At 44.2% G+C, this 19,821-nt stretch overlaps 1 protein-coding gene across 2 annotated transcripts in view; it reads left to right on the forward strand.

Annotated features, from left to right (window-relative positions):
• Positions 1-261: 261 nt before the first annotated feature.
• The window catches only part of RTN1 (reticulon 1), a 130,406-nt gene continuing 110,846 nt past the window's right edge, over positions 262-19,821 (forward strand). For both annotated transcript variants that reach the window (XM_054068597.1, XM_009564367.2), the window contains exon 1: positions 262-810. In XM_054068597.1, the coding sequence (XP_053924572.1) occupies positions 621-810 (190 nt within the window). In that variant the 5' untranslated portion in view covers positions 262-620. The remainder of the gene's footprint in view (positions 811-19,821) is intronic.

Below are 19,821 nucleotides of genomic sequence, written 5' to 3' on the forward strand. Positions count from 1 at the left end.
CAAACACAGGTGCTCAGGAGCAGAGTGCGGCTTCTTCTGCTGGTTTGGGGAGGGGGGGGGCTGGCAGAGAGAGGGGCGAATGGGGAGCTGTTAGGATGTGCTTCGTTGTGGGCTGTCTTTCCTTCCCCACCAAGCCTGGAGGTGCAGGAGGGACCAGTGGCGCTCCTGCCGTGCTGTGCCTGGGATGCTCTCGCGAGGAGGGGGATGCAGAGGAGGGGGACGCAGAGAAGGGGGATGCGCGCTGTGTAGGGGGCAGTGGGAGAGAAGAGGGAGGCGTGTGCCTGCCCGGAAGGGGGTATTTCTTCCCCTGCACACACAAGCCTACCCTGCTGAAGCAGTTAAACGGGGGAAAGCAGCAGCCAGGCTGGCAGATTCCTGCCCTGTGATATGCCAGCCACAGGGTGACGCAAGGGCTGGAAGGCTCCAACTAAACAAGCCATTTTCACCTGCGTAACAAGCGCTAGTGGAAATACAGCAAGAGCAGCAGCAGCTCCGAGCCCCTGCAGCCCGCCAGACTCCAGTCCGGCCGCAGCATCATCCATCCCTCGGTGGCCACCGCCGCTCTTTCGGTGGCTCCTGCTGCAGCCTGAGAGCCGGAGACCAGCGGCCGCCTTGTCAGCATGTCAGCTCCGCCGGACCCCCAGGACCTGCTGCTGGCGGGCACTGGGATGCACTGGGCTGCGGATGGGGCAGACCAGTATGCAACTGCGGCTTCGCTGCGGGATGGAGATGGAGCTCAGCAGCGGGAACAGCTGGTTTTTGGCTCCGCCAGGGAACACCCGCCAGTTGCCATGGCGACTGCATCCCCAGGTAAAAGATGAGGGGTACCCAGGGATGCTCAACAAAGGGGCCCTGGCTGCAGCATCTCCGGCTTGTCTCATCCCCGTCCCTTCCCCAGTTCTTCCCCCAGCCAGGCTGCTTGGAAAACATTCCTAATGAGTTAGTGAGTGCATGTGGAAAAAAAGAAAATAATGAGCAGTTGCGGCCTTTGCAAATAATATTTTTTGCTGATGGGGGGGATGCAGGACCCAGCCAAGTTCCCTAAAGCTCTTTGCAGTTTGTTAGGCACAGGACATCCAGGTTTCAGTCAAATGTTGGAGGGAATTTGATTTCACCTGACTACATGGGGCTCTGCCTTCGTTTGTCACGCACCTGTACACATCTGGAGTGACAGGCCTCAGAGGAGTAACTTCAGATATTCCCTGTGTACCTGGCATTCCTGCATGGCCTTTTACGTTATTTCAACATGGAGCTTATTTTTTGCCTGTTCTGAAGTGTTTGTATATTTTCTGCATGCTTTTGAGACACGTTCATTTAATCATGGACTTTTTGGTTCTTGAGTTTTCTTCCTTTTGCTTTTTTAGGTGTATTTGGCTTAATGTGTGTTTAGGTTAGCTATGGTCTGCAGGTTCATTGATCTTCAGTTTACTTTTGGGATGTATTCAATTTCCCTTGGTTTAGTATTCCTTACTTTAGTGAATTAATTAATGGCAGGTGTATATCCATTAATTAACTCCAGAAGGCTTCTGCTTCCAGTGGTTCCTGGCATAAGTGTTTTGGGGAAAAATGACTTTATTTCCTTCTTGGTAACCCTTCTGCACTTTCTTTCCCACTGTCGCCCATCAGAGAACGCAAATAACCAATAACCGAGCCCTGGGAAGGTCAGTGGATCCTATCTAGACTCCTCTTCACTGGGAATTAGATGTTTCCATTATGCAGCCTGATAGCACCCAACTTGTCTTAAGTAAGTTGAGGGTCAGGGCTTGGGATGGGAATTGCTCTCCGTTATGCAATCGCTGCAGGAGCATTAGGAACTGCGTTTTTGGGCTGAGTCCTTTATAATCCCCTCCAGTCAATCAGCACAAAGTGTAGCTGGCCAAAAACAACCCAGGCTGCGTGACTGCGTGTATTATTCCACTGTTACCCATCTGTATGGTTTTTTCAGGATCTGAGCCTGCATCTGTGCATGTAAGTGCTCTTAACATGGATGTTTCCCTGGTGCTTTTCTGTCTGCTTCATGCTACTGACTTCAGTAGTAAAATAGGATCTAATGCCCGTTGACTGATGTGGGAAATGTTTTGCTGTTTCGTAGCTTTGGGCAGGCAGCAAATCTGCTGATGTGCTGCTCATTCGCTGATCTGAGAGGTAGGTTGTGAAATGTGACTTTGTACAGGAGAGAGAGGCAGATAGCTTGTAATGTAACGCTGTTCTAGGTACAGGGGGTGTGTGGAAAGAGGGGCAGCATTAGGGTCCGCAGGTAGGGTTGCCTCAACATCATAGCAACATGAAGAACAGGGAGAGGATCTTGTGAGCTTTTGTTGTTCGCTGATGGATAAAAATATGGCCATGCTGAATCGTAGCATACAGAACAAAGAGGGGTGGTCTCTTGAATAGTCTAAGTCCCCATTAAGTTCAGTGTCTGTGATATTGCTTACATTTAATGAAAACTTCTTGAAACTTAACCTGATATATAGATTCAGGCTTATAGAATGCAGAATTGACAGAACAAAAGAAACAAACAAAGAAAAAGAAAGAAGAAAGAAAAGGAAAAAGAGGTGGCTTTGGAATCCTGTGCAAAGTGGTTTTAGATATGTTTGTTTGCGTGTGTCAGACTGTGGCAAGGTAGAGATAAACTGAGCAATACAGACCTTTTTTTGTGCTTGCTAGCTGTGGGGTGACAGACCATCAAATTTGCAATATCATAAGAGTAGCAATGTGTTTTAAACTTTTTGCATTTTCTTCTCCCTGTTTAATAAAGTAACTGTTGTGTGTTTGTGCGTGTCTAGCCGACCACAGCAGACAGAGCAGCATCCCAGCCAGTGCAGTCCTGCGCACTCAGCCTCCTTTTCTGTTTGTGGCTGCAGGACCTGTATTTCTGTTCCACATTACCTGGACAGATACAGGTCCTGCTCTCTTCACCAGGTGAAGCAAATAATTTCCCTGCTCTGTGTGACTAAATTTTCTTAAGGTGTTGAATAAGAGTTCTGGTATATTGCTGAATATCTAGCACTGTCAAGTATTTCAGAAAATTCTTTAATTCATCTTCTCAGAGGGGGATTCCTGTGTGTTCTAAGTTAGGAATGAACCCAGCAGGGGATACCTAGCTCCAGCAACTTACAACACTGCCAAAAAATTTAGAATGCCCTATGTGATGGGGCACCTGGGGACATTTTTGACAAGGAACAATAAATACAAACAAGAGTGACCTGGGTGCTATGTTTTCCTGATGGATTCCTGATGCATCCCATACTTTCCATCACACCTCTCAGACCAGTCCATTTTGTGGAAAAAAGCATGGCTATGGCCTTTGAGGAAAGAGCGGGGTTTGGAAACTGAGAGATTTTCCCAGCATGAAAATAAATGAAAATAAATGGTGGGAATTTATCACAAGTTGTACGGACATTTTCTTATACAAGCTAAAAATTTGCAAACTTTCCCTGATCTTGGCTTTTGTTTTAAGTTTGAAAACCAGCCAGGGATTGTTGAAAGGTTCAGGAATATTTTCAAGCTGGCCATGGGCCCAGCTTTGAGCCAAACTGGCTTTGTATCAAAACCTTGTGAGTGGTTTCCGAATGATGAAAAGCAATAGATTTCACTCCCCATTCTTTGGATCAACCAAAATTGACTATGTTTTTGACTGCAGGAAAAAAAGAATCCCACGAGGGGTGGAAAGCTGAGAGATTTCTCAAGCAAAGCCAGTGAAATAAGGAGCTGCAGATCCCACGTCTGCTTCTCCTGCAGAGCTATAATGAAGATCAACTCCAGTAGCTTCTGGGCAGAAGCAAAGCAGTTTCTCTTGCTTTCATTCTTGGCCCCTGGGTTTTGCTTAAAATGTTTCTCTCTTTCAAATGGAGAGTTTCTTGTCTTCCCAAAGATTAATTTGGTTCAGGTTAAGAGGAGCTTGCAGGCAGCTTTTGCAAGGGTTGAAGCAGTCCTGAAAGGCTGCTGAGCAGTTTCACGATGGTGAGGAGAGCCCCATGTCACCCAACACACCATCTGGTCACAGATTCTGTTATTTATTTTTATACATCAACAGTGATTAAAATTCCCTGAAAAGATTTATTTCCAAAAATATTACACAGGCTACCAGGCATTCCCCAGGATAAATACATATGGTTTCCTTTAGAGAAATGGCAAAATGTAAGAATGGACTGCACCTCCATGGTACAGGGCTGTTTAGGGGGAAAAAGACGGGGGAAAAGAGTAGGAGCTCATTCAAATGGTGCTTCCTGTGTCAGGATCTGGGAGGTTGTATGCAGCCTTGTGCACTGGTGGACATCTGCAGGGCAATTTCCAGAGAGCAGTGGTAAATCCTTGCATCCAGCTAGCTGAGGTTGAGAGACTTGTCAGCTGCTCATGTCAGGATGTTTTTTTGCCTTCAAACTGGCCACAACAGCCAGGACATCCCTGGCAATCCTGCTTCATGTCCCGCTGTCTCCATAGACTGGTCACAGGTAGGGTCCAGCTGCCTAAAGGAGAGGTGGACAGTTCCACAGGAGATGGTCTTAACAGTTGGGGATGCTGTGAGGCGGCACATATGGCCTATGGGCCAGTTCCCTTCTGGAATGGCCACAAGTGCCTGGTTGAGATCCGCCAGGGTGCCGCAGTGGCATAAAAATCTTGTGATTATGGAACTGAACAGCACCCATGTGGTGTGTACCAGTGAGGCAGGGTGGGAAGGAGGGACTAGAAGCTGCTTGGATGAGACAGACAGGTTGAGGAGCAGCCTTTGTCTTCCAGGGAGTGGTGAGATACCAACCCTGGGAGCACTTCATGCTCTGATGGGGGCAGATGTAGCGCACAAGACCACGAGTAAACGTGCCTTTTGCTTCTCCACGATGAGGACAGACTGTCTAGGCTCAGTGCTTTTAGTGAACACATTTTAAAAAAACCCTTTCTAATTCATGTGATTTGTAGAGGTTAAGTTTGAAAAAGTGTGTGTGTATCCACATACTCTCACCGCACACCGACTGACCCACCCCCTCCCCTGCCAGCAAGAGGCTGCAGTGAGTTGCTCCTAGCATCAGCCTGTGTTTATACCGGTAATGCTTCACTTGTAAATCTCAATTAATTTCTTTCTCTCCAGTTACTGAAGAGGGTGAGTGGCTGGTGCCTTTACACCTCCAACATGAAAGAGATTTTTGGTGGTTTTCAGGTGGCTTGAGAGCCCCGTGGTTCACCTGGGTGGAGAGAAGTGGGTATGAACGTGAGCATCTGCACTGATCAGGTTTGGCACTGGCACTTTTAGGAGGTGTCAGAATAGAACTTTTAGGAGGTGTCAGAATACAGAATACAAAGCAACTGGCTGGGCTGCTCTTTGTGGCCTTCCCACCCCTTTCCAAGCATTGCTTCAGCAAGAGCTCCCCCTCCCTAAGCATCCGTGGCAATGTACTGCTCAAGGCCGTGCGTGCTGTGAAGGCCAAGATCCAAACCCTGATTTTTCAAGTTGCTGTAGAGTCTGGATAGGGTGGGTTCACTGACCTAAGTGTACGCCACAGGGGAGCCTAAGCAGCTCTTTGGAAATAAGTCCTCAACTGCCAGGCAATCTTGCTCAGATTTAGCCAACTGAGGCCAGATTTAATCTCACTTTGGAAGAATAAATATTCATCCCGATTCTATTACTGACGTTTCAGTCCTTCCTGATTTAGAGAATTGAATTTATTTTTAATCTGCTCCCTGGATTAGTCCATCAAAACCTGTGGCATGCCGGTGGGAGTGAGGGTGATGGAGACTGTTTGGTGGAGGCTTTCCCATCACCTGGGCTTTTGTGACTTCAAGCAGATTTTGCAGAGAGGACAGAAACGCAGCCGATTACTTCTTGGATCCTTCTGTTCCTGTAATTCTCATAAAGCTTGAAAAAGTGACCATTTTGTCACAGGCCACAATCAGTCCTCTAAAAAGAAAAAATCCTGTTGAAATACCATCCTTCACTCCCGCTTGGGTAAAGTAGAAACAATGGCCCCTGTGTGGCTCCTCTAGCAAGCGCTGTGCATCTGAGGTGAAATGTGCAATTGGAGGTGCATAAAATCTCCTGATTTAAAATCTGTATAGCAATGTAATTCTCGACTCCATACAGATACAAATGCTTCTGTCTTTGCCCTGTTCCCTGCAGGGACACGAGTAGCCCCATTTCTGCTTTGACTTCCGCACTGATGGATTTTCTTCAGCCTTCAGGGCTGCAAATGGGTTGAAGAAGAGGTGAGGCAGATGAAAGAGTGGAGTGGTGCCAGGGAGGGTGACTCACCTGCCTTATTTTAATCTTCATCACTCGGTAATGAAATGTTTTATTTATAGGTAAGGAACTGAGGAGGAGGGATCGGGGAGGAGGAAAACAGCATGTGGGGAGAGACTTTGGATGTCCCAGTTGTGGCAAGCATTGGATTTCGTGTGGGCTGTGTGTCTCCCTCGGGCTGGGGGGGGCTCACTGTGTCTCCCTGGTGTCAGGGTCCTGGGAGGCCCAACCTCCTTCTCTCTGCAACTCTGGAAATGACATTCAATGACATGTTTTACACCTTATTTTTCCCCCTCAAACTGTAGTGTGCAGCACATGCATACTCGGTCTAAGCTCTCAGCTGCCTCTGGACAGTGACCCCAGCAACTGCTGGAGAGCTGCCTCTGGCTCAGTTCTCCTGGAAAAGCCTGGGCAGATCTGTTTATCATGTCTTCACAGACTGTTCTGCAAAAAGATGCTGACCTAACTGCGTGGTCTGTGTTGACTCATAATGCTCAGGACTTGCATTTGGCTCTGGTTTAGACACTGAGACCTGATTTGGCCCCAAGACCTAATTATTTTGTGCATGTGCGTTTTAGCTCAAAGTTCCTGAAATACCCAAGGAATTGTGCTGCATGTCCACATCATCATCAGGGAATGGAGATTTTTAAATGGGTGACTTCTTAGGAATTTGCCTCACTTTCCATCCGGAGTAGTTGGTACCGCTAAAATAGGCCAAGTATTCACTAAGCCTTTTTCATTTTTAATGTAGTGTTTAGGTCCATATGTCAGTTTTTCATGTTGTGTTCTTTTACTGTCCGATCAGAACTGCTCACAAAATTCTGGGAGTTCTTGGTTTTTTTGGGTTGTTTGTTGGTTTCTTTTTTATAAAAAGTAAAGAAGGCCATCACATAGCAAACAATGTTTCAATGAAGCATTACTTGTAATTAGTTTTTCAATTTAGGGAAAGTAAATATATGTGCTGCTGTAGCTTTGGTATGATTCAGCGCTCAGAAGGACACCCCGCGTGTAGTGTGCTTGTTTTTTAAGACACTTCAGGTTTATGGTCAGGCTAATCCTCTAAGAACCTCCACACCTTCATCAGTGAGGATAAATTCTTGGCACTCACCTGCAAGGCAAGACTCAAAAGTAGAGCGGACTTCAATCACCTATTTCAGTCCTCATTATCTCAGTATTTATGATCCTAATTATATGGAACATAAGCACATTCTTAACTGCTTAAAAAAATGAGGATGGCCTTAAGCATATGCTTAAAGGTGAGCATGAGTTTTGCTGAATTTAGGGGTAAATGAAGTAGGAGATATATCATGGATAAATTTACTTTATTACCCATTAGAATAGACTGCTTCAGGTCACTTGTGTGTAAAATGAAGACACCAGCACTTACCCATCTCATTACAGCACTGTGAAAACTAACATTTAAAGACATTGAAAACTTGGAATGAAAATCATTATAATGTTGTTGTTGTTTAATTTGATCTATTGTGTGCATCCGCGTGAGACTAAAAATTGTTGGAAATGGCTACAGCCTCCATAAGCCTGTCTCTTTTAAATATTAAAGTGCTAAAAGCATTTGCTTTATGCTTTAAAACTCCTTAAAAGTGGGGATTTTCATCTTTATTTAAATAACAGCCACTAAAAGAGTTCTTTGAATATTTCTTTCGCTGCTTTGATGAGACGCCTGCCCTTGATACAGCCTCCAATTATCATGAGATGTTGTATCAGAAAAGGAAGCCAGTTCTTCAGAGATTATTTTGACACAGTTGCTGTTAACAGCTGCAGCATTCCCAACACCTCCTTCATATGGCAATGACTCCCATCCTGGCTGTGGTGCTGCAGCAGGGGTTTTGCTTGGGTACTGGTGAGGACAGAGTGCGGGAGGTTGTTCGCTGAAGGATGTTTTCAGAAGGGTGGCTCTGCAGACTCGTGGAGTTGTATCAGCTGAGGCCTTACTGTGCCTTTCAGGCATGAATTATGTCTTATTTTTTCAGCAGTGCTGAATTTATTAACTGCAGCTGATTTATTGTTGGTAGCTTTAAAGACACGGAAGGGCTTGTTAACTGCAGCCAGTAAAAAGCAAATGTATGGGGCAGCCTTGTCAAGCTGGAAACCTTCCTGCTCCGGGTCCTTGGAGATCTCGTGCTTCTCTTGCCTTGGGGTTTTTTTCCCTGTGAAAATACCAGTCTGTGTCTTGGCCGCACATGTGGGCAGCCCTAGGTGAGCTCCACGGCTGAGAAGAAGGAACTGTGGCAGAGCTTCTGGCTACAGGGCCAGGTAGAAGCTCCTGGCTGGCAGGGCTTCGTCTCCCAGCCCTGGGAGGCTGTCCCTCACCCCATCGAAGCGCCCTTCATATGCACATTGCAAATCCACAGATGAGGAAGTTATAGATCCAAGTGACATCCCCAGCCTTTCCGTGCCTGTGCTGCGTTTGTCACTGGCTGTACAACCAGACAGCCTAAAAATCCTGCTGCTGGGCAGCCTTTGCAGCACGTCTGTGCAGAGGAGGGCTGCCGAAAGCCTGAGCCTTGGGCATCTGTATTGATTTTCTTCTGCTGAGCCTGGCGTCTTACGCACTGTTCCCAAAAAAACTCAGGAGTACCTGTAAAGGAATTGGTGCAGGTGCAGATTATATTTATCATTTGTAGTCAACAAAGGAGTTTTGCCATTTACAGGCCTAACCCTGCTTCCTAGCTTGGAGAGAGGATACAGGGAGGATGCCTGCACCCACCAGACAGCATTTTGCATGCCAGGAAGGTGGAGAGTCCCTTGTCCCATACAGGTCCTGACACACACGTAGCCAGAAGTGCAGCTCTACTTGGAAATGCTTTTATTTCCAAGCTCATTGATAGGCCAAAAGACTCAGTCCTGAGCAGAGCCTAAAAGTTGCTCAAAGTCTGCCACCTCTGAGCAGGTGCTCCCCTGTATCCAGGTCAGCTGCATCCCCCTTTCTGCATGAGGAACAGCCACTGAGGCTGCAGCAAGGGCAGGAGGTGAAAACCCATAGCAGGCAGACCCGGGGAGCACAGCATCTCGTCTCCGCACTGATCTACTGAGCAGCATCCCATGTGCTCTGTGGGAGGGTGTGATAAGGTTTCACAGGTACCATCTCGCCACTGACTACTTGATGTACAGGAGGGTCTGAATTCCAATAATTCTTAATTAGGTCTTTCCCTTGGTGTCCTTAATTTAGGTGCAAAAGAGATGAACTTGCTGCTCATACATGTAGGAAATACTTTGTATTTCATGATATTTTCATTCCTGTTGAGTTCAGCAATGACAAGCAGTGCAACACGCTGGAAATGAAATGTGCACTTCAGCTGAGCCGGCGGCTTAACTGCTCTGTGTGCAGATATAGCTGTACAATTTGCACGCTGATCATATGTTATTTGCAGACTGATTGTAGTGAAAAGAGAAATGCCTTTCTCCACCCCTGATAAAAGTTATAAAAATGTGGATCCCAATTTTGCTCACCATTTCTTTATCTCTAGTTGGTTCTCATATCTATCTTAGGATGCACCATGTTTGTCAGTTGGGGTTTTTTTCACTGACCAAAGAGATGCTCTAAACCGCAGTATTGCTGTGCTCTAAACTTTCATTGAGACAGTTGCCTTTGATGTGGGGCTGACCTGAAACTCAGGCTGGTCCCTCTCTTTTGCAGCTTTTGCAGTTCTTTAAAAAAGCCATAATGCAGCATTCTTATTGTTGCTGTTTTCTCTACTGCTCTAGCAAAAGTATCCCTGTGGTTGAATGTGAAATTGATTTCTCAGGACATCCTGGTTATCCTGAAATCTGTGTCTGTGATCTGTGATTCTCAGACTGTCATTTGTTGGTAGGAAAGGTGCTGGGTACAAAGACAAAGCTCCAATATGATATCTGAGGGTCAGTAACAGTCCCAGAGGAGTCAACCTCCTCTCAACACATTGTTTATGAAAGAAAACAGAGGTTTGGATCCTTTATGCAGTAGCTCTATTAATCACTTTCACTAATCATAGACTCACAGAATGAGAGAATGGTTTGTGTTGGAAGGGGACTTAAAGCCCACCCAGTTCCACTACCCCTGCCATGGGCAGGGACACCTCCCACTGGATCAGTTTGCTCAAAGCCCCATCCAACTGGCTTTGAACACCTCCAGCCACGACTTCTCTGGGCAACCTGTGGCAGTGCCTCACCACCCTCACAGGAAAAAAATTCTTCCTAATATCATCTAAATCTCCCCTCTTTCATCTTAAAAGCATTCCCCTTGTCCTATCCCTGCAGTCCCCAATAAAGAGCCCCTCCCCAACTTTCCTGTAGGCCCCCTTTAGCTACTAATTGGAGAGCCTTATATCAAAGTAGCTGGTAATTGACATCTCGGTTACAAGCAAGATAGACTTTGACATCACTGAACTACTTGGAGTAAACCTTTAGCAGGTGGTATTTAATTCTCTACTTTAAAAGTTTCATGCATGTTTAATGTGGGTACATTGCATGAGGGATTGAAACGTCCAGCAAGCAAGTAATTGTTTGCACGCAAAGATGTGAAGTCACCGAGTAGAAACTGGGCTACCTTTACAGGGGTGAAATAGGAACTCTGCCTTTGAAAACGCATCCCTGTTTCTGCTGATGGCAGGAAAAAACTGACCAAATTCCATGAAATTTAATTTTTTTAAGAAACTTGCCCATCAGTCAAGAAAAAACTTTCCACAAGAGATACATAGATTAAGTGAGTAGTTTTAAAATAGTGAAATCTTAGAAAGCGGTGTATATATTTTCAAATTATTCCCGAATCAGTTCATATGTTTCACCAGATTGGGCTGGCAGCAGTGTTTAGAAATCTGCCTTGTCCTACTATAAAATGTAGACATTTATTCCAAATACACATAAATTCCATTTTAAGCACTAATTCTGGCCTCTATGATCCCCTAGAATTGCTGTGCCGTGCATATTTTTTTTGTTTGTTTATTTCCCCCTCCACCACTTCCTAAAAAACACCACTGGAGATGATGGTGGATCGTCTGAGCAGCTCTCACTGTAAAAGCCAGTTGCTGTTTCTAGAATTTTTTTTTTCTTCAAAGTCTTTCTGAGCCTTTATGATTTGGTTGCTGTGTAGTAAAAGTTCAGGTCAGAGCTAAGGAGACAGGCTTGGGGATTTATGCTGTGTTAAATATGTACAATCTGCTCTCCCTTTGAAAGTGGTAAGCAGACCATGTATAATCTCCGGAATATTTGGTAGATCTACTAGGCCACAAAGATTGCAGTCGTAATATTTTTCTGTCTACATCTCTTTTTACATGGTTGTCCATCCCTAATGCTATCCACACCCTATTCAAAAGCAACCTGAGGAGAGAGGACTGGACAAAGAGTGAGAAAAAAATATATCATTCCCAGTAGGACATTTCAGAGTTTGGGTTTATTCTTTTTTCCCCCTTCTCTCTCTGCTGTTGCTTTTTAATGAATTGTTCTTCTAACCTACTTTAAATTCAGCGTCATGCTAGATGTTTTGCAGATGAATCATACCGTGCAATGCACTTATGCATATCTGCTGTGCAAGTACTTTGTCAGCTTGTGTTTGATAACCTACCAGCTAACAGGGTTGTTTTTTTTTTTTTTAATTTTTGATGGAAGCTTGGGATACTAGCATCATCCTCCAAGTGAGAGAATAACACAACCGCTGTTAATAAATCCACCCGGGTCTGAGTATGTTTCACCGTTTTCACTGCCTCCTTGATTAGCATTATACTCAGAGGTATAAATTAAAGAGGAAAATATATAATCTGGGAAGCTTTCCAGCATCATCTTTGAAAATGTGAGCCCAATGCTTTGCTGAGGCTTCTTTGGAGGCACGCTAATAGCATTGCTGAAGATGTGCTCTGATTGCACCCAAAAGAGAAGGAAGACACACAGAATTACTTTGCTTCTCTTCCCTCTGTCATCAAGATAATTTATAATGTGATCTGCACAGGATGAATCTTGAACTGTTTCTATACAGCTTTATGAACGGGTCCCAGAAGTGCAGCTTTGGTCCCTGCCTCTTCTACTCCTTGTTCTCTTAGTCTGACATTTGCATAAAATATGTCCCATCTTTTCCCATCTCAGCCTACAGATAATTGCCAGCAGTTGTTAGCAGCGAGTGGACACAGTCCCTCTGCTGCATCGGCCAAAGCCTGAGCTTCAGCAATAAGGATTTCAGGAATTTCTTCTGACTGTCCCTTCAAGGTGTCATCACAGCCAGGTGGTAACTCCTGACGCCTCCCTCTCCTCCAAGGGAAGAAAAATGTGCTGAGGAATGTGCTGACTTGCAAAAAAATATTTCACAGGGAAGGTTTGATTTTAACAAAGTTCCAGCTGTTCTCTAAATGGGCAGAAAAGGGATTTTTCAGCCTATCAGCAACATCTTGGAAATGGAAATGTTGCATCCTCCAGTACTTTCTTCGGAGTCAGTTTTCCCCTTCCCCTGCCCATAATACACTCGGGTCTTTGGTATTTACTGGAACTAGGAGTTTAGCACAGCTGTGGTACTTGGAGCCTTGCTTTATAATGTCTATGTGTTTCTGTTTGCTTTCTCTTGGCCAACTCTCTGCCAACATCATCTCTTGTTTTCCAGGAGATGGTGACAAGCACAGAATGCAAGACTGAGCTGATGGTCATGAGATTGTATTTTGGGCAGGCATAAAGAAATAGATACCATTATTACTATTTTGCTGATGGGACAACTGATGCACAGTGGAATGAAGGATCTTACAAGTACAACAGCTGCATTTCAACAAAGTCTGGGCCTGCTGAGGCCCAGTCAGTGCTGGGCTGCTCCAAAGGAGTCTCAGCTTCATCATTGGTGACATTTTTTTGGGCCTCTCGTGCTGAGACTCCAAGAAGTCATTCCCATTTCCCGGAAAATGTAGGGCAGTTATTTTTACTTAGGTGCATGAAAGTAGAAGGTTGGGTTTTTTTCCCACCTGTATTCACTGCTAAATTAATTTTAAGGATTCTTAGTTATGTTTTGCAAAGGCATTCACCCTTACAGCTGAAAAACCTACAAGGAATGCCATGTGTTATTTGCAGTCTCTACTGTCATTACTGAATTTGCTGAAGGAATGTGTTTAAACATTTCCAAGCATTTTTCCTGTGGAGCTTTCTCTTCCATAGAAAGGTTTTCTGTTTCCCCTTGAATTGAGATGAAAAGAGATTTGAAAATAACATGAAATTTTCCCACAGGATAGAATTTCTTTTGCAAAAGCTTAACTTCCATCTAATGTCAGGAAAAACACAAACAACTGCAGTCAGTGTGCTTATTTTCAACCCTGCATTATTCTTTGTTGCTGCTGTCTGAGGAGCAACAATATCAACACACTTCACTCTCAGCTTGAAAATACCCATTAAATTCAAGAGCTAGTGCTCTAGCAAGTAGGATTTGTTGGCACCTACTTAATGCACTCAGTAGGAATGTGACCTTGGTTCTCTGTCACTGCTGAAAGTGGAGATACCCATCAAATTGCTGCTGAACTATAATCGCAGAATCACAGAACCATAGAATGGTTTGAGTTGGAAGGGACTTTAGAGCCCACCCAGTTCCAAACCCCCTGCCACGGACAGGAACTCCTTCCACTGGATCGGGTTGCTCAAAGCCTCATCTAACCTGATGTTGAACACCTCCACAACTTCTCTGGGAAAGCAGGTTCTTCTCTCTCTATAGCAGATGACTTTTCCAACACTGTGATGAATAACGTATGAAGTCATTGATATTCCTCAGCCCAACAAGTTGCCCAGCATCCATGGATTCAAATAATTACATAGTGTTCCCTCCCTTACTCACTTAAAAATGTGACTTGCCTATTGGTGCTGAGAAAGGGAAGGAAAGCCAGTCAAGACAGAAAATCTGACTCTTCTTAGGCTCTATACAAGACAAGCTTTTTTGAAAGCTCTCAGCTTCTCACTTTGTGTGAGCAGGAAGTGTAGTCTTTAAAAGCCATCAGGCTCCCTTTCCCAGCCTTGCACTTGGAGTTGCAATGCAACTGCTTCCTCAGCCCTGCTGTGCTGTGTGTTTTAATGAGCATTTTAGAAAATAACCAGAAGTTTTCAACCAAATTCAGACCCATTTAACTGTATGGCAGTGGCTGCCAGAGCAGGTAAGATACAAGGCTTCCCAAAAGAGACCTCTGCTCCTGCCTAAAACCACCTTCAGGTGCCCCGAGCTTTAGTAGCCTGTAGAAATGAAAAAGCTAGATGTGAGCAGAAAACCATGTTGCCTGCAGTGTTGCTCAGGTTTCTGGTCACAACTGCTCTGCTGTGTCAGGTACAAACCAGTCTGTGAGAAGATGGGTTACAGGAGCTTGTTTCTAACCTCATCCAACAGAAAGCTGAGAGGTAAAGGGGTGTTTGCTCTTGGTGCTTGGGGCAAACAGCCAAGAGAAATGAGCTACACTAAAAATCAGCGTAGGCACAAGGGCAAAATTGCATAAATTGGATGGGAGCGTTCAAGCTGAGGAGGAGAGAAAGTCAGGATGAATAGCAAGAAGAAATCCAAACTACTCTCAAGAGGAACCTGATCAGTTTGTGGAGGGACTTAGGTAATGTGACACTTGTAGTGGCAGGGGGTTAAGCTTAGGAACTCAGCAGGTGCCTTCCTCCTGTGTTCATGAGAGCTGGAGACAGACTTTCCTAGCAAAACTATCTTCCTTGCCTTTGTTTAGTTGGACCTATTAACATAATTTCTCTTAAAAAATCTTTTGAATGCATTTAAACTTTTTCAATTATTTCTTTTACTCACTGGAAGGACATAAAATCCCCACTCTCCAAGGCAGAGACAAATTTGTTCAACCTTTCACCATGCAGGTGCTGCCTGTAGGAATGATGTGATACAGCAGGACGCAATGTGCTGGTCTTGCTCTTCAGACCCCTGGAAACTGGCTCATCTCTCCCACCTCCTACATCTTGCACTGGGATGCTACAAGGCACCATGTACACAAGAATGAACACAAGGTTCATTCTGACCATGAAAAGTCAGAATTATCTTACTCCTCTGAATAAAAAGTCTGAATAAGTAGAAAGGGTTTCAGCAGGGACGGGGCACCTCAGCAGGATAGGCCACAGATGAGTCCATCAGAGGTGGATCGGGGTGTTGAGGGCAAGAAGCCAAATACAAGACACCACAGACTTCAAAACTTGCACATTTTGCTGTTGCTAAACAGCAGATGCCACAGTGAGATATCGCAACAGGAGGTTTGTGTGCCTGGTGCAGCACATAGAGTCGTAGAATGGTTTGGTTGGAGACGACCTTAAAGTTCATCCAGTTTCACTGGATTAGGTTGCTCAAAGCCCCATCCAACCTGGCCTTGAACACCTCCAAGGATGGGGCAACCACAACTTCTCTGGACAACCTGTGCCAGTGCATCACTACCTTCATAGGAAAAAAATTCTTAATATCTCAATCTGCCTTCTTAAAAGCATTCCCTCTCATCCTATCCTTGTACTCCCTGCTAAAGAGCCCCTCCTCAGCTTTCTTTCAGGCCTCTTTAAGTACTGGAAGGACAACCCGGGGAGGAGTGTGATGTCCAGTCTGGAGCACAGTGCTTCAGGAGCAGTGCAGGAAGTTCGGAAGAGAGCAACCAGTGTGATCAGATGCCTGGAAAATATGATCTAGGAGGGAAGATTGAAAAAAGCAAGTTAGTTTAAGTTAAAGAAGAGCATTGCCAGGGGACAGAACAAAAGGAGTCTTCACATGAAAGCCCAGTTAAAGAGCCTGAGTTAACCTAATCTCCCCATGCATAGAGGGTGGGAATGGATGTGTCTTCAGTTGCAATGTAAGAGATTCAGCTTAGTCATTTGGAAAGAAAACTTTAGGATGATGTAGGCACGTAGGATAGAGAAGCACAGGTTGCTGGGGAGGAGTGGCTGCAGCTCCATTGCTGGAGGGCTCATACAGAGGGCAGTGCAGAGGGACATTGCCCAGATGATGCAGGAAGTGGTATTGCTGCCTGGAGCCAGCGAAGAAGCTGGGAGATGTCTTTCAGGCCTTTCTGGCCCTATTTTTGGAGGAGTCTAGAAGCTGGGGTGATTGACAGCAGCAGGAAATACAGTAATTTCTCATTTTCCCATCTTAGTTTGGTCTCTGTCCTGGTCAAACCAGCAGCTTCTTCTGTGATGATATTTTTGTGTTTTGGTGGCTTTTGATGGTAATTACTTATATTTCTGAAGGAAAATAGCTTTTTGTTTGTTTCACGGGGAAAAGCCCTGCTTTCCTTGGCAAGGGAATTGACTCCTGCTGAGAAAGCTAAACCTAGCATACAATGGCTTACATTGGATGAACAGAGCAATTGAGCACAAAATAGTAATAACAGAGTCTTTTAATAAAAGCAGAGTTGGAAGAAGAAGTTATAAGAGATGAAGCATGCAGCAATAGTTGGAGATTAACAGCATAGTGCCTGTATCCAAGGAAGAAGGAAAGGGAAAAATATAAGCAAATACAGGCTTATTAATTTGATCTAATTAGTATTGCTAAGAACATTATGGTAAATGGAAAATGGGAAAAATGCATCATTGGTTTATAGATGTGGAATGTGAAGACAAATCTGATACTTTTCTTCAGTAAGGTTTTCTGGCTGTTTTCCGACTGGGTGTCAGAGAACTGTAAAACCTAGAACTAGATGGAAAATCACTGGAGAAGGTAGAGGGCAAAACAGCCATGGCACACCATGTGTTACCTAAAAAGCAGACAGCTTGTGCGGAAAGGAAGATGCTCAGATAGGGCAGGACCTGCTGGTGGGGTGCCTCCATCAGTCTTGAGGCCCATCTTATTAAATGTCTTTGTAAAGCATTTGGAACTAAAATCCAGAGCAGACTATGGGAATATACTGGGAGTCAGGCTGAGAGGTGGCTGGATCACCTTGCTGGGGAGGCTGGCTGAGCTGGGCAGTCATGAGCTACAGAAATACACCCTGACACCTTGCAAGGGTGAAAATAGTAATGTTTGTTGAGGTGTATCCTCTCTGGAGTGCTGCTCTAATGCCTTTGACCTTGGGATCACCCTGCCATGCTCTGCACTGGTTCTATGCAGTCACTATTGCTCTCTGACAAAGTGGTTAAAACAATAAGAATGACAAAACCCCACCAAAACGTTAAATACTTGACACTTGGATTTGACATTTTCCAAAACAAAAATACATTTGCTTGGAAACAGTGTTAATTCAGCAACAACAACAAAAAAAAAAAAAAAAAAGGAAAAAAAAAGAAATCAGTCCAGTTTTACTGAAATTGCTTTTCCCAGCCAATTCTTTTAACTAAAATTTTCGGCCCTCCTCCAAGGATGAGAAATTAATCAATGAAAGTAGTTTTGAGGAATGTAGCACCTCTTCCCAGCTGTGTTAACATCAGTGAGCAAACAGTGTTTTGTCAGACCGACTTGTGAGCCAGGTTTGGAAATGATTCCCTTTATATTTGGGCTGTATGGACTGATCATGAATATTTGAAATCTGAGCTGTACTGCTTAATTGTAGCCTCTTACCTGAGTTGCGTGAGTGTTTAATGAATCACAGAATCACAGAATCACAAGGTTGGAAAGGACCCATTGGATCTTCGAGTCCAACCGTTCCTAACACTCCCTAAACCATGTCCCTAAGTACTTCATCCACCCGTTCCTTAAACACCAAAGAAGAAGATCCTTGATTGGAGGAATGAGCAAACACATCTCATATATACTTGATTGTGCCAATTTCAGTGCTTATGTTCTCTTGATGCTGACTGATACATGTTCGTCACTGGCCTTAAGAAACATTTCTTTGCCAAAAATACCATTTTGCAAGAATTAACAGAAAATTACTTATGGATTTGGATAATAAAAAAATCATTCAAATGTGTCATAGCCACTGACAAATGTTTATATCATCCTCTTGGATCAAAATTAAGGAAAAAATGCTATGGTTCGCTTGTGAGATACATTTAGGTGGCAGCATTGTATGTGTCCACCTGTGGAAATCTTGTTAGATGAAATCAGAACCAGAATCAGGGAAGCCCGATTCTTAGCTCTGCTGGAAGTTGGAGGATTATTTTGCATTTCTTGCACGTTTATGTTTCTCCTGGGCGTTAGGGTGCTTGTAATTCTCAGCTCAGAACGGAGGGGGTGTTGCAGCTCCGATATAGCTGCTCCAACAACACGTCTTCTGCTGGTCTCTGGGTGTTATTAATTGGGTCTCGCAAGGTCCACCAAAGATCATCAGTGCGAGGAGACTGGCAGTTTCACCATTTGTGGTACACTGCCTGTTGCAATAATTTTTCATAAAAGCTTGTTTATTACATTTGGGAAAAAAAGACTTTTATCTTTCCTGAAGATCTCATTATAGCATACAGGTACAAGAGAGTTCACAAAAGCTTTCACTGAAGTACCTTTTCATTGGATTTAAACCTCTGTTTCATGATTATAAAACATGACGTGATCTTCTTTCTGCTCAGCAGCAAAGGCTGCTGCTGATGTAAAGCAGAGGCAGTGAGCTGTCTGGATTGAAAAATAATCCAAATTTTGCACACTGTAAAGGTCAGTACAGCTTCTACAGTCCAGGATACACAAACTGCTTGATCCCTGAGGTTGTGGATTTATTTTATGTGGTGTAAAGGCAAGAGTTTATCTGTTTGCATAGTGACTCCATAGAGTCACACATACATACATAGTGACTCCACGGACACAGTGGACTCATTTTCTATCCCAGCAGAGGTTCCATCAAACATTGGTGATTACTTCCCAATTCAAGTGAATTCATGGCATGGAGATTTCAAAATTTCCTTAATCTAACTGTTGGTTTGAATTATTAACAAGCTATCCTTTCAAATGCCACTGCTAAGCCAGCCACAACCTCTTGAACCACAAATATAATTAAAAGCAAATTCCTCCCCAAAACACAATACTGTTTGTTGAATGGTTTTCACTCACTGACCAGAAAACTGACAGATTAAGTAAGGAAAAAGGGAAGGAAATAACAGGCTTGGAAAACTGAAGCTAGACATGGATAAACAAGAGGGGATTGTGACAGTTCTTTGAGCACACAGATAACATACATTTGGAAAGAAAAAAGGGAGAATGTTTGGGAAAACATCTGGAAGGAGCAGGGCCAGATGGTTGTTTCTTTTTTGATTGGCTTAGTATTTTTCTCATAAAATATGAAGATCCAATTTTCGTGTTAGTCAATATTTACAGATCTCAATCTGTGTGTAAGGAGGAAAATAAGGTCTAAAGTAGAACTCTGTGCATGCTTAAAATAAATTTGATAGTCTACACTTTGCTGACTCAACCTAAATGGTCTGAGATTTTGAAGTGCTGGGAATGCTTATCTCCTTTTCCAGTTGCTGGCATCTGAACTTGCTACACCGCTATTACAGGAAGGATTTTATTTAGAGGTGCAGACTCCGGGCAGCCATGATCAGAAAATTTTAGCTTATGTTTTCACCACAGCAAGATCTTGCTGAGCTGGTAGCAGGGTGGCATTGGCTGGGATCACCTTTCTTAGTTTCTGATTTCTGGTGATGGTGTGGTGAAAGCTTTGCTGTTGAGAGATTTGGGACGCTCTCTGACATTGCAGTGTGGAGAGAAGCCCAAAGAAGTAAGAGGGGACAAAGAAGAGGAAGAG

The sequence above is a fragment of the Cuculus canorus genome, chromosome 5 (genome assembly GCF_017976375.1).
Source record: "Cuculus canorus isolate bCucCan1 chromosome 5, bCucCan1.pri, whole genome shotgun sequence".
In the NCBI taxonomy this organism is placed as follows: domain Eukaryota; kingdom Metazoa; phylum Chordata; class Aves; order Cuculiformes; family Cuculidae; genus Cuculus; species Cuculus canorus.